The sequence below is a fragment of the Equus quagga genome, chromosome 13 (genome assembly GCF_021613505.1).
Source record: "Equus quagga isolate Etosha38 chromosome 13, UCLA_HA_Equagga_1.0, whole genome shotgun sequence".
NCBI classification, from domain to species: Eukaryota; Metazoa; Chordata; class Mammalia; order Perissodactyla; family Equidae; genus Equus; species Equus quagga.
In genome coordinates, this window is record NC_060279.1 from 75427010 (window position 1) to 75439506 (window position 12497).

A 12497-nucleotide genomic window follows, 5' to 3' on the forward strand; every position below is an offset into this window, starting at 1 on the left:
CATTTTTATACTGCTACCATCTACTTATATTAAAGCAGCATATTTCCTCGCTCAGGTGCCACGTAGATTAAACTTTTGAATGTTCTTAATATAGTAATTCCACAAAAGAGAATTTAATAACCAGAACCTTTGAGAGTATCAGGTTTAAGAATCAGAATTTGCAGTTCTCGTCTTTCAGCATTAGGCTTCAATCAGATCCCCATGTATCATTTAGGAAGGTTTAGGACGCATTAACCTAATTACAAGAGCTGAGCACATACTGTTACCTGGATAGAATGGGACCAGTATCCCGTGGTCCTTTTTGAAATGCCAAGGGTAGAAACAGCATGATGTGCGTATACTTTTGGCGAAGGCACCAGCCATGGGCACTTGTGCAGGAAGCTGCCGGGTGTGGTCATGTTGGTAGCCACATAGAAGGGGATCAGACTCTGTACAAAGATTCCTTTAGAAGCATACTCATACTGCAGTGCTCTGCTGAAGTGGTCTAAATAAGCCTGTTGAAACAGAGCAGGCAAAAGACATTTACTTTTTCAAGAACCTGGAGGAAAATTCAGGAGAAAGTAGGCTTGTTTACTATCATTTCAGGAGAAAATACAGCATAGGAAAACATGAGTTGCTGACAAAGAGCCCAACAAATTGGACCAAACCATTGTGATGAATGTCCTATTGCATTATGATTGCATTTTCCAACCAGGAATTCATTACCTTAGAAGCAGAAAATGCAGCCAGCTGGGGAGTCGGTTTGCAGCAGGAGCCGGAAGAGATAGTGACGACCGCGCCCTTCTTTCTCTCCACCATTCCCGGTAACACTATATGAACCATCAAACTAGCCGCAGCAATGTTCACATTGATGATGTCCCAGAGTTTGTCCTCGGAGACCTGAGTAAAATACTGGGGGTAGGGATAAAACACCGCTACGTTGTTTACCAAGATGCCAATGTCCTTGTCTTTTAGGGCTTCTCGAATCGGGTCGTAGATCTCACGGCCGCTGCTGAAGTCCGCGACTATAATATCGGTTTCCACTTTGTAGGTGTCAGCTATGTCCTTAGCAACCATCTGCAACTTCTCTTGGTTCCGACTAATCAGGACGATGTTGAGACCACGGCTTGCTAGCTCCTCTGCATAGGCCCTTCCAATCCCATCTGTTGCGCCTACAATACAAGCCAGGAAGAGTGGGCACGCCCATGTCATGTAGCAACCTTTAAAACGAACCTTAGATATCCCTTTTCCGGGTTTAATCAGAGAAAGATTCACACGAGAAATAAACCAAATTCTAATATTGGTCGGTCAAGCACAATGCCGAATCAATAATATGAATGATCCATGCTGGTCACACACTCTCCCAGCCGCCCTAACAGGCATTGGAGGAGCCATTTACAGTCACCAAGCCGACTATGAGACACAGCAGGAAACTGTTTTCAAACTTATATCTGGCTTGAATGAGGGCCAGAAGGTACTTCCCTGGGAAACAATGACAAATTAAAATGAAATTTAAAATAAGGGGAGCATTTCTGAAAGTGGTGACAGTTTCTAGGGACAATTTCAACAGAGAGAGCAAAAAGGACAAGCAAGGGGCAGAACGGTGGGCTGGAGCAGGCCTAGGGGAGGAGGGCAGAACAAGGAGGACAAACTGTAGGAGCAGTCTTCCAAGACAGGGTGGTGGGGAAGTGAGAGCATACGGATAACACAAGTGAGAAGCTTCATTTTTTTATCAACATGTTCCCATGAAAACATCACACTAAACGGAGTAACTCTTTGAATAATGCATCCAACTTAAACACGACTTGAACAGGAAAGATTAATTTCGATGTTAAATTAGGCAAGAATTGACACCTCATTTCGTACCGCTCACAACTGCCCATCTTCCATACTGCTTGATCAGATCCGCTCTGCTCACCAGGCGAGGGATAAAATGCAGCCTGACCAGGCTGTAAAAGTCACAGACGACAGTGATGCTCTTCCTGGCCGTATACCAGGCTCCAACCAAGGCTAGAGCTTCCATGTAGCAATTGCAGGACCTGGCGATTTCCCTGTACAAGAGGTAGAAGCTGTCCACGGCAGCCATGGCGGCCTGCAGGGAAGCGAGGAGAGGTGTTCGCTTAACAAGTCAAAGGAACATGCACAGTCTGAGTGAAGAAAGACAGCAGAGCTTAACCATTTTGCATTCCAATAACAGTAACTTTTCAAACGCTTGTAAGCCCAGGATCCAGTCAATTTATGATCTCATTAACATCTGTAGTTTATAAAGTTCCTTTTTTCCCAGGAGATTAGTCAACACAACTACCAAGAGTTACCAAATTCCTACTAAAATTCAGACATTGTGCTACACGTTGTGGGTAAAGAGAGAAACACAATATGCTCTGTGCCCTAAAAAAGCTCCCTGCCCAGTACGATGACAGGCACAGACTTTTCAATTCACACAACAGCTGAGAGGTATGTTTATTTCTTTGCTTTATTCCTAATCAGCAAGTACAGAGGGCCTACTACCCACGTGGAGATAAAGGAGAAGAAACAGAGGTAATATTAAGACGTGGCCTGGGTCAAAGAGCTAACAATCCATTTGAGACAAAACTAAGCTTTAATAAACTTAACCATAAATTATTTTATGTATAAATAATACACATAAATGTATATTCAAAAAGAGATGCTCCCCAAACTGAAGACATGGTTTTCCCCACTGACAGTGGAGTGAGCACTCCATCTTACTAGTGTCGTTTGTACCCCCTTATCTTTGCCTGGCCCCTTACATTCAAAGAAAGAAAAGTCCAATACCACTCTTATAAGCATCCACAGAGTAAGTGTTTACAAAGCACCTACTATGCTCCATGGACAGTGACAGATGCTAAGGATTCAAAGATGATTTAAATAATTGTACTGAGCAGAAGAGATGACATTTAACAATACAATTTTAAACACTATATGAACTGGTATGTGTATGCCCGTGATCCGAGATAACCCTGCAGAGACAGACAGAGGCCAGGCAGGACCAAGGCTGATGACCTGCGTCCTAGACTAGGCCTGGAGAGCCGCCGCGGCCTGATCCAACCACGTGCTGTCAGTAAGGGACAAAGTACCAGAAAGACCACAGCAGACTGCAATTAAATTGCAGGGGGCTCAGATATATGCAAGCACAAGGAACAGCATTTATTATATAAAAGAAAACTGATTTTAAGCCAAAAATACATAAATCTGGGTGTGCTCCCTCTTAATAGAAATCACATTAAGATAGGAAAAAAATCTGAAACTAAGACAATACCCAATAATAGCAGCAAAAATTGACATAGATTAAGAATGAGTGAATTCTCTCCCACTCCACTGCAACGTAATTTCAGCTCGAGCAAGTTTTGCACAGTAAAAAATGAACTAAGTAGGAGAAAACAAATTAACCACTGAAATGGAACATGTTATAAGAATGATACCATATTGTGATAAAAGGCACATAAAATAATGAAAAAACCGTTGAACATATATATGAATATATATGTGTTGAATATATATATGTGAATATATATATGAATGTGTAGCCCAAAATACAAACCAACAAAACATACAAAAGAAACATGACAGAAAACTGAAGAAATGGATAGGCAATAGGATTCATAAATGCCCCACGCTAAGGACAGAACCTCTCAAACAATAAGTTCATATTCTACCATGTTACTAATTAAGTTGATGTGGCATTAAGGACATCAGAGACATGTTTTTCTCAAGTAATAATATAGAAAACGACTGAAGTGGGGCCCCCTTATTTCCTATAGGTAAAATGCTGTATATGGGGGTTCTGTTCACAGAAACTCATCTTCTACAATAAGAATGTCAAAGCTGATCATGAAAAGAAAACATCATAAACCTTATTTTTTATTAAGTACACAAACCAAATATTTCATATGAAAAACAACCGCATGCTCCTTTGGGGTAATTTTTCTTCAGGGACCACACTGGGTGAGATTTCCTAAAATAAGAAGTATCAAGATCAATGAAGTGTGCACTGAAGATGCCTTTCTCTTCCTGTTCCGTCTGCCACACAATGAGCAACAACACTCCCCGTGCTCTGAAATTCTCTGAAATGCATTTAAAGTTAGGATCGTCTGTCTCAAAACTATCCATTCTCGTTTTGCTGTAGTTGAATGCCTCTCAAAGTTTCGGGGCCAGACAAGAGAGAGTGACTGCCAGCCCTCTCCGAGGGTCCCTGCTCTGCCATCCGCTGCAGGGCCAAGCCCCTGCTGACATGCCCCTGGCCTGGTGAGGTATGTGAGTGTCCACATTGGCTGCAGTCCCTGAAGAGTCAAAACTGCAAGACTGTCAAAGAAACAACCCAAATACTAATTTCTTATAAGGAAGAACATAAAAAACTGAGACTCCATGTTAAACCATCCTAAGCTGGCAGCTCCTGAAACAACTTTTGAAAAGTGTAGATGTGCCTTCTGTCATAACTAATCAAATACTAGGCCATTAGGAAAGTAAATGCAGAAAACAATCACTTGTACGCACAAGGACTTTTCAAACAAAGTGTGAAAAATTAGAAACAACTACGACAAAAAAAGTCGACTGTTAGAATATTAAATCTGTTCCTGATCACGGGTGGTTGTATCTAAGATGTAAGACAATGTTTTCAATGACAATTACATGCCACACATCAAGATCCTACGCGTCGTAGCCAAGGCAACACCTATGGGGAAGTTAACTGCGCAAAGGGTGGACGACAGGCTGGAGCAAAAAGGAGGTCAGGTGCGCCTCGCAGACGACCTCGTCCTAAGGGGAAGCTGGGCAAAGGGACCTTTTCCTCCTCAAACACAGTTTTTTCACGAATTTGAACATTTGTAAAGGAAAGACTCTAGCAAAAGATGCCAACAAGAGGGGAGTTCCTGATCCTCCCGCTCTGGCCGTTGCCCACCGTGGCCTCCTCTCACCTCTCTGCCGCTCCTGGGCCTTCGGGAAGACGCTGCTGTCTTCTCTGGAGGCCAATCTGTGAACAAAACCAACGTGAAACCAACGCCTTTCCTTTGTCCTCACAGCTCAGGTGGGAAAACTTTATATAAAATTCAGACGGAAGTTTTGAAAATTAAGAGACCAGACTTCTTAGGCCGCGAGTCCCTGCACAGAGAGCAAGCACGTCCTGTCCCAGAAGGAGGAAGGCGCCACAGAGCCGGCCACGGGCTGCAAGGCTCAGCGGGGACGGGCCCTTCCTGCACCTTTCTCTTCTGGAACATTCCATCAAATGGGACTTGGAGAGACATGGCGCTCTGCACACACACTGGGAGCTCGGGACACCAAGCCCGGGAGGGGGCCAGCAGACGGCCATGCCCTCTAGCTCTCCTGCTGTGTGCCCGGCCTCACCCCGAGCCTCCTGGTTCTCCGCAGACCGCCTCCTCTGCTCCGCCTGTGGGCCCTGAACTCCCAGCGGCTGCAGCCCAGGCCTCGCTCTCCAAACTCCTGGCAGAGATCCCGGCCGGCCCACCTGAGCCCCGGCGGCCAGCGCCTGTCTAATCAGCGGGCAGAGGGGGCAGGGAGAAGCGCTCCTCCTGGCCTGGGAGCTGGGCAGCTGCTGGAAGAGCGAGGACACGGAAGGACACTCTGGTGCCTTCTCTCTCTCCTTCCACCCTAAGACGCTGTGTTCTGTTTTGTTTTTGCACCACCCCCAGCACGCTGAGTTCCTCTAGAGCTGAGGCCACATCTTATTCCTCTCTGTTTCTCCAGTACCTTCCACAGCCCCTGGCACACAGCAGGAGCTCAACAAACATCTGTGCATTAAACTGCACGACCCGGTCTGCAGCTCAGCTCGCAGGCTGTTTTTCCTGTCTGGCTCCCAGTCTCCACACACCACCTTGCTCCCCTCTCAGGAGAGGCTCGCCAGACAAATTCCTTTGATCCTTTACACAAAGAAAAAGCTCGTGTGCAAAACCCCCCAGGGACCTCCTGCTCAGGTCCAGCAGAAGGGGCACACCGACTTTAGAGGTGAGCTGAGAACAGTGGCGTCAGGGGCCTCCAGCCCTGGCTTGGCCCGGCTTCTCAATTCTACTCACGAGATGTCCCTGCGCCATCTTGCCAGGGGATTCCATTATGATATTTCAACATTACAATTCCGCCTTAGACAAATACCTTAAACATATATTATCATTGCTATATTTTTTGAAAATTACAGAGAATCAGAGGGATGACAGCATTCTGGGTCTGGTCTTCAGCCTTGAGATTCAGAAATGCAATTTGATCATTCCCCAGAGACAGCTCAAGAGAGAGAGATCTGACTCACAGCGACCAAACTCACAGAAGACTGATAAATTCAAACCCCCAACTTATTTATGAATAATAAACAATATAGCCAAGAAGCCTAAACATGCATGGTCACTGGTCTGTAGGAAGGGCTACACGGAAAACCAAACTACTAGAATGGCAATGAAGACTAAGTGGCAGGGGCTGAGGACCCATCCAGAGTCAGCCAGGAGTCCCTGCCAACCCTGTGCACACAGAATTCACCGACAGATAAACAAAGCAATTCAGTGCATGTGGCAGAGCATGCTGAGAGGGCTTCTGGAAAGAGACGAGACAAGGGCCCAGCACGTGAGAGGTCCCGCCTGCCAGGAAACAGTGACCAGCTCAATGTGCTTCAGCTCAGCACACACACCGAGGGGTGGAAAGGGGGCCAGGCGGAGAAATGCCTCGACGTCACACAGAAGTGTTTGGTCTTACTCCTTGAGTGAGTCCCTGAGGCCCAGGGAGGGAGCGAATGGGGTCAGCCACGGAAGGGAGCTGGCAGCAGTGGGGGCTGTGGCAGTGCAGGCACAAGAGTGAGGATTCCCGAGCCCTGGTCCCTCCAGATGGGGACAAGGCGAGGCTGGACCAGGAGCACATGACTTTGACTGATCCCTGCTGCTCCTCAGACACACCAGACATGTTCACTCATGTGTTCACCTTAATGGACTGTAAATGGAAAGTGACGGGAAATTATCCCTTCCCGACATCCTCTCAGCACTCTCCCCACCCTTCGGTACACGATGGAAAATAATGTCTTTCTAATGAAGGTAGCAATCAGGACTCCCCACCAAAGCCCTGAAATTCCAGGAAAGCTCACGAAAGCACAGTTTTGAAGGAGAGTATTACACATTGAAGTCTAGAAGCTTACCAAAATATAGATATTGAGCCGCGTTTAAGTTGCTTTGGGTTTTGACTAGTTAATTTTTCTGTGGATAGGTTTTAGTCTAAAACTCAGAGCAATCCATTACTTAGAAACAACACTGAAACTAGTAAAATTCTGGTCCATATACAATCTACCTGTGAAAGTTATTATAAAGCTTTTTTTTTGCCTCTACAGAAAACTGAAACATCAGTGAACAAAATGAGAGAAACAGGTGGAGGAAAATAGTCAGAAGTGACCTTAGAATCGGCAAAGAAGAGCAATTCCCCTGTCAGGCGTTTTCTCCTTCCAGAGAGCAACACTCACCAGGGCCCATCCATCACACACTCAGGTAAACCGCGGACTTGGGGTGACTATGGCGTGTCAGTGTGGGCTCATCCTTGATAAAGAGGGTACCACTCTGGTGAGTGATGGTGATAATGGGGGAGGCTCTGCATGTGTGGGAGCAGGGGGTGTACAGGAAATCTCTGTACCTCCCTCTCAATTTTACTGTAAACCTAAAACTGCTCAAAAAGAAAAAAGAGTCTAAAAAAATCCTTAAAGGTAACATTGAAACTATAAAAGTGTCGTGGGAAAATTATGGTCAGAACTGTGAGGAGCAAAGTGACCTCTTCCAAGGCCTCCACTGCTGGGGCCTGTAACATTATCCCAACTCGCAGTTTAGCTGAGTCAGCGCAGCTGCGAGAAGGGCATCAAATCTAATACAAAAACCTCCATGAATCAAGAGTTCGGGTAGAGGTGTCTCGGCTGAAACACAGACATGGCCAAGCTGTCCCAACGAATGAGAGCTGGGTGGGCAGTAAAAGAACACAAGACAGGCTGGCCAAAATGTTTTCAAAGAAAAGAAAGCAAGTCTGACGGGAAAAAGACAAGGAGAGCACCCCCAACGAGAGGCAGAGTGGCTGGCTGAAAACTGGCCCTCCAAGATGTCCACAGCCTAATCCTCCAACCTCTAAACAAAGGGGACTTTGCAGAGGTGATTAAATTAAGGACCTTGAGATGGGGAGATGATCCTGGATTATCCAGGTGGGTCCAATGTGATCACGCATGTCCTCATTAGAGGGAGGCAGGAGGGTCGGAGTCAGAGGCGATGTGATCAAGAAGCAGAGGCCAGAGGCAGCTCGAGATTGAAAGGCCCAAGGCTGCTGGACTTGAAGATGCAGAGAAACAGGACAGGCACCTCTAGAAGCCGGCACAGGCCTGCAAACGGATTGTCCCGGAGCCTCCGGAAATGGCACAGACCTGCTGACACCCTGACTTTAGCCCCGTGAGACGGACTTCACTTCAGATATCCAGACTGAAAGAGAATAACTCTGTGGTTTTAAGCCACTAAGTTTGTGGTAATTTGTTAGAGCAGCCATCGGAAATTAAGGATGGATGGACAGACGGACAAAGAGACTATCAGTCTAGTTTTTAACACAGTGAAGAGACAAGTTGCAAATCCTGCAACATCACTTAAAGCAAACCCATCAAGTGCATTAGGAACCAGAGAACAGCCTCGGGGATCCCTAAGGTCTTGGACCGACCGAGGAGAGCTGAGGTGGTCCTCTCCACCCCCGTCAGCAGCCGGCACTGTCCAACCTCCCAGTGAGGCCCCGGGGCTGCGGACTGCATTTTCATTAACATTTTCTCCTAGGAATCCTGCTTCTTTCAGAGTCGGGATGCGCCTTGCTCTCAGCACTCAAATCCTGTCTGTCCTTCCAAGACACCTCAGTGCCACTCCTTCTCCTAACTCCATCCCAGCCCTCACTGACGAGCACCGATGCCACACCAGGCCCTGGGCACAAACGGAGGGCGAAGGGCCCACGCACCTCTTCCCTCTCCTTCCTTGGACGCCCGTCTCTGCGCGCCCCTCTCTCTCACCCACATGGCACTTACCGTACTGTTCCGTGTTTTATTTAAGAGTTTAAGCTATCTCTATCTTGGTTCCCCAACTAGAGCACAGGCCTCCTGGGGACAGGAAATGTATCTAAAACTAATTTTTCTGTAATTTAAAAAAATAGAAAAATGCACACAAAAGTGGTAAAACCTATTATGCACAGTTCAAAGAACAATAAAAAATGCCCATGCACCCACCCTACTCCACAAATAAAACCAGCCTGAGAAGCCTCCTCGGCTTCTTCCCTGATCACAGCCCTCCCGCCACCCTGGGGGAAAGGGCCTCCTCAATTCCACTGCAATCATTCCCTGGCTTCACTATTTTTTTTAATAGTTGTACTGTTCCCCCAGCACAGATTCTGAAATCAGAGTGTTCAGCTTTGCCTGGTTTGGAACTTTACGTAGAGGAATCACATAGCACGCATTCTTTGGGGACTTGTTTTTCACTCAGCACTGTTCTCGAGACTCCTCCACGCTCCTGTGGCTGCAGCTCCCGCACCTTCCCGGCTGCACACTCTCATGGTATGAACGCACCACAACTCATACACCCATTCTACTGCCAATGGGCATTTGGGTTGTTTCGTTGAGTTTTACAATTATGAACATTGGTGCCATCAACATCCTCATGCACGTCTGCTGGGCGCACGTGCATGAGCTTCTCAGAAGGACATGCCTAAGAGTTGAAGTGCTGGGCCGCAAGGCATCCTTGTATTCAACCAGACACTGCCAAAGTGGCTGAACCAATCTACACACCCACTTGTGGCGAGTGTGAGTCCACACTGCCTGCTCCTCCATGGCTGGCAACGTCCACCAGTTCACCTTCTGCCCACAGGGTGGCGCATCACAGTTTTAATTTACATTTCCAGATTACTAATAAAGGTTGAGAGGCTTTCTTGTGATGTTTATGTGCTACGTTTTCTCATCTATGAAATGCCAGTTCTTAGCTTCTGCCCTAATTTCTCTGGTGCTGTCTTTTTCTTTCAGAATTATAAGAATTCTTTCCATATTCTAGATACTAGTTCTCTTTATGTTTTGTGTCTCTCTAGTGCTTTTGATTAACTGTCTTAATTTTAATGTAGTCAAATTTCTCAATCTTTTTCCCGTACGGTTTGTGCTTGCCATGCTTTATTTCATTTCCGAAATTCCGTCCTAGCCCCAGGGCATAAACACATTTTCCTGGATTATTTTCTAAAAGTTTTTACAATTTTGTTTTTCAGATTTAAGTCTTAATCCATCTGCATGTGTGATGGTGTGAGGCTGGGATCACATCCATCTTGAATATTCCTCCACAGCACCTGGCATGGTGCTACGGATAAGTATTTATCTAATAAACAGAAGCAGTTACTGCTTTGTGTTCAAGGCTCAAATTTCACTCTTAAGGAGAAAAAAACCTAAGAAGCTCCTCAAACTTTGTGTCAGCACTTTGACAAAGTTATTATTGGTGTACCATGACTGTCTGGAATTTCCTTACCTTCCTTTGCCAATTTTTAGTACACCACTAAACTGAATTAGTGGGGAGTAGCATGGAAAAAGCAGAACATGGGAGTTCTCATCCAAAAGCCAATACTCAGTTTCTGGTCTCTGTTTGTGCAGTAAAAATTACAATAACAGCACCCAGTCCTAGGTACATACCCAAGATAACTGAAAACTTACTCTCACACAAAAACTTGTAAGCCTTGTTCATAGCAGCATTATTCACAAGAGCTAAAAAGTGGAAACCGCCCAAATGTCCACCAATTATCATTATCCAGAGGAATGGATAAAGAAAATGTGGTCTATCCACATAATGGAATATTATTCAGCAATAAAAATACATGCTTCCACTGGGACAAACCTTGAAAACATGATGCTGAGTGAAAGAAGCCAGACACAAAAGGCCACATATCATATGATTCCATTTCTATGAAACGTCCAGGAAAGGCAAATCCACAGAGACAAGAAAGTAGACTAGGGTTTCCGGAGACAGCGGGAATGGGAAATGGGAAGTGAATGCTAATGGGATGATATTTCTTTTCAGGATGTTCTGGAATTAACAGTGATGATAGTTGCACACTGCGAATATGCTACTAAGAACACTACACTTTTAAATAACTAAAATGGTGAATTTTATGTTATGTGAATTTTATCTCAATAAAAAAATCTACTCAAAAGTACTAATCTGTTGAACTCTATGCCCCTGGAATATTACTGTAGTGATTAAAACCAGAGACTCCAAAAACAAGACTTCCTGGATTCGAATCCAGGCTCCCCACTAAAAGCTGTGTGTTTTGGGTGAAGGTGAAGTTGCTTCACCTCTGCGCTCTCCTGACATCACCTGGAAATGTGGGGATAACAGCTCCTGCCTAAGATTATAACGAGAATTAAATAGATCATATACAGCACCTCAAACAGTGCCTGGAACAGAAGCGCTCAATAACCTCAGCTCTCAGCCACTGGAATGCAGCCTTCCGTGTTAGTTACCAGCTATCTGTAGCGCTCAGGGTTAAAACTGAGAGCTGGCTTGATGCGAAGGACTCTTCCAAGCGCTTTATTCCATCATCCCACATGATCTCTCATCGATCTTAAGAGGCCGAGTTATAATCATCCCCAGTTTACACACGGGGACACTGCGGCTTACACAGATAAAGTGACCTAGCCAGGACCCCGCAGCTAAGAAGCGGGCGGTGGGAATTCACATCAAGGTCTATCAAAGTCCAGAGCCCCGGCTGGCGACCCCCAACGTGATCCCTCCAAGCGGGCATCCTGCAGGGTTTGGGTTTGCTGGGCTGTACGTTCCTTTGGAACGGGGACAACCTCGCTCGTGGCCAGATCCCTTCCCCTCCCACCGCCGCCTCGCGAACCGGCGGCGCCCCTCCTTCAAGAGCTCCCCCTTCTGAATTACTTCTAATTCAGAACAAAGACGACGACAAGTCCTACTCACACCAAGTCCTTTGGAAACGAGAATAAAGCAGCACTGACCGAGGGCTGCCTCTCAGAGGCCCGTGGGGGGCTCGGGGGTCTTGGGGAGAGGGCCCGCGCTCGGGGTGGGTGGGGCCCCAGATCTGCCGGGTCCCGCGGGAGGGCACGGGCCCCGAAGTGGGCGGGGGTCCTCTGGGGGTGCGACGCCGGGGTGCAGTTGGGGAAGGGGTGCTGGGGGTCTGGGAAGAGGGGTGCGCGGGGCGGCGGTCCGAGCGAGGGGACGGACGAGGGGTTCGGGATGCCGACGGCGCGGAGGGGCGCCGGTCCCGGGGGGCGTGGTGGGGCGCGCAGGGAGGGCTGGGCCGAGGCCCCGGCGGGCGCCGAGGACACGAGGCGGGTCTGGGCCCTCGGCCCGGTCGCGGGGGGCGCGGTACCTGCAGAGGCGGCGCAGTCTCCGGAGCCGCTCCCGCCACCGCCGCGCGGCCGCCGCCCCCGTCACGCCGCCGCAGCTGCCGCCGGCCGCGCCCCCACGTGACCCGCGCACGCGCCGGGGGCGGAGCAGTTGCGGGACCCGCCCCTGGCGTCCCGA

General features: G+C 47.5%; 1 protein-coding gene across 4 annotated transcripts in view; it reads right to left on the minus strand.

The window, feature by feature from the left end:
- Nucleotides 1–12445, minus strand: part of HSDL1 (hydroxysteroid dehydrogenase like 1) — a 33469-nt gene extending 21024 nt beyond the window's left edge. For 2 of the 4 annotated variants that reach the window (XM_046680197.1, XM_046680200.1), the window contains exons 1-5: nucleotides 12343–12445; nucleotides 4911–4966; nucleotides 1846–2071; nucleotides 706–1151; nucleotides 267–494 (exon numbers count right to left, since the gene is read on the minus strand). In XM_046680197.1, coding sequence (XP_046536153.1) covers nucleotides 267–494; nucleotides 706–1151; nucleotides 1846–2065 — 894 coding nt within the window. In that variant the 5' untranslated portion in view covers nucleotides 2066–2071; nucleotides 4911–4966; nucleotides 12343–12445. The remainder of the gene's footprint in view (nucleotides 1–266; nucleotides 495–705; nucleotides 1152–1845; nucleotides 2072–4910; nucleotides 4967–12342) is intronic. The other 2 variants (XM_046680201.1, XM_046680198.1) reach the window with 2 other exon arrangements.
- Between the last annotated feature and the right edge of the window lie 52 nt (nucleotides 12446–12497).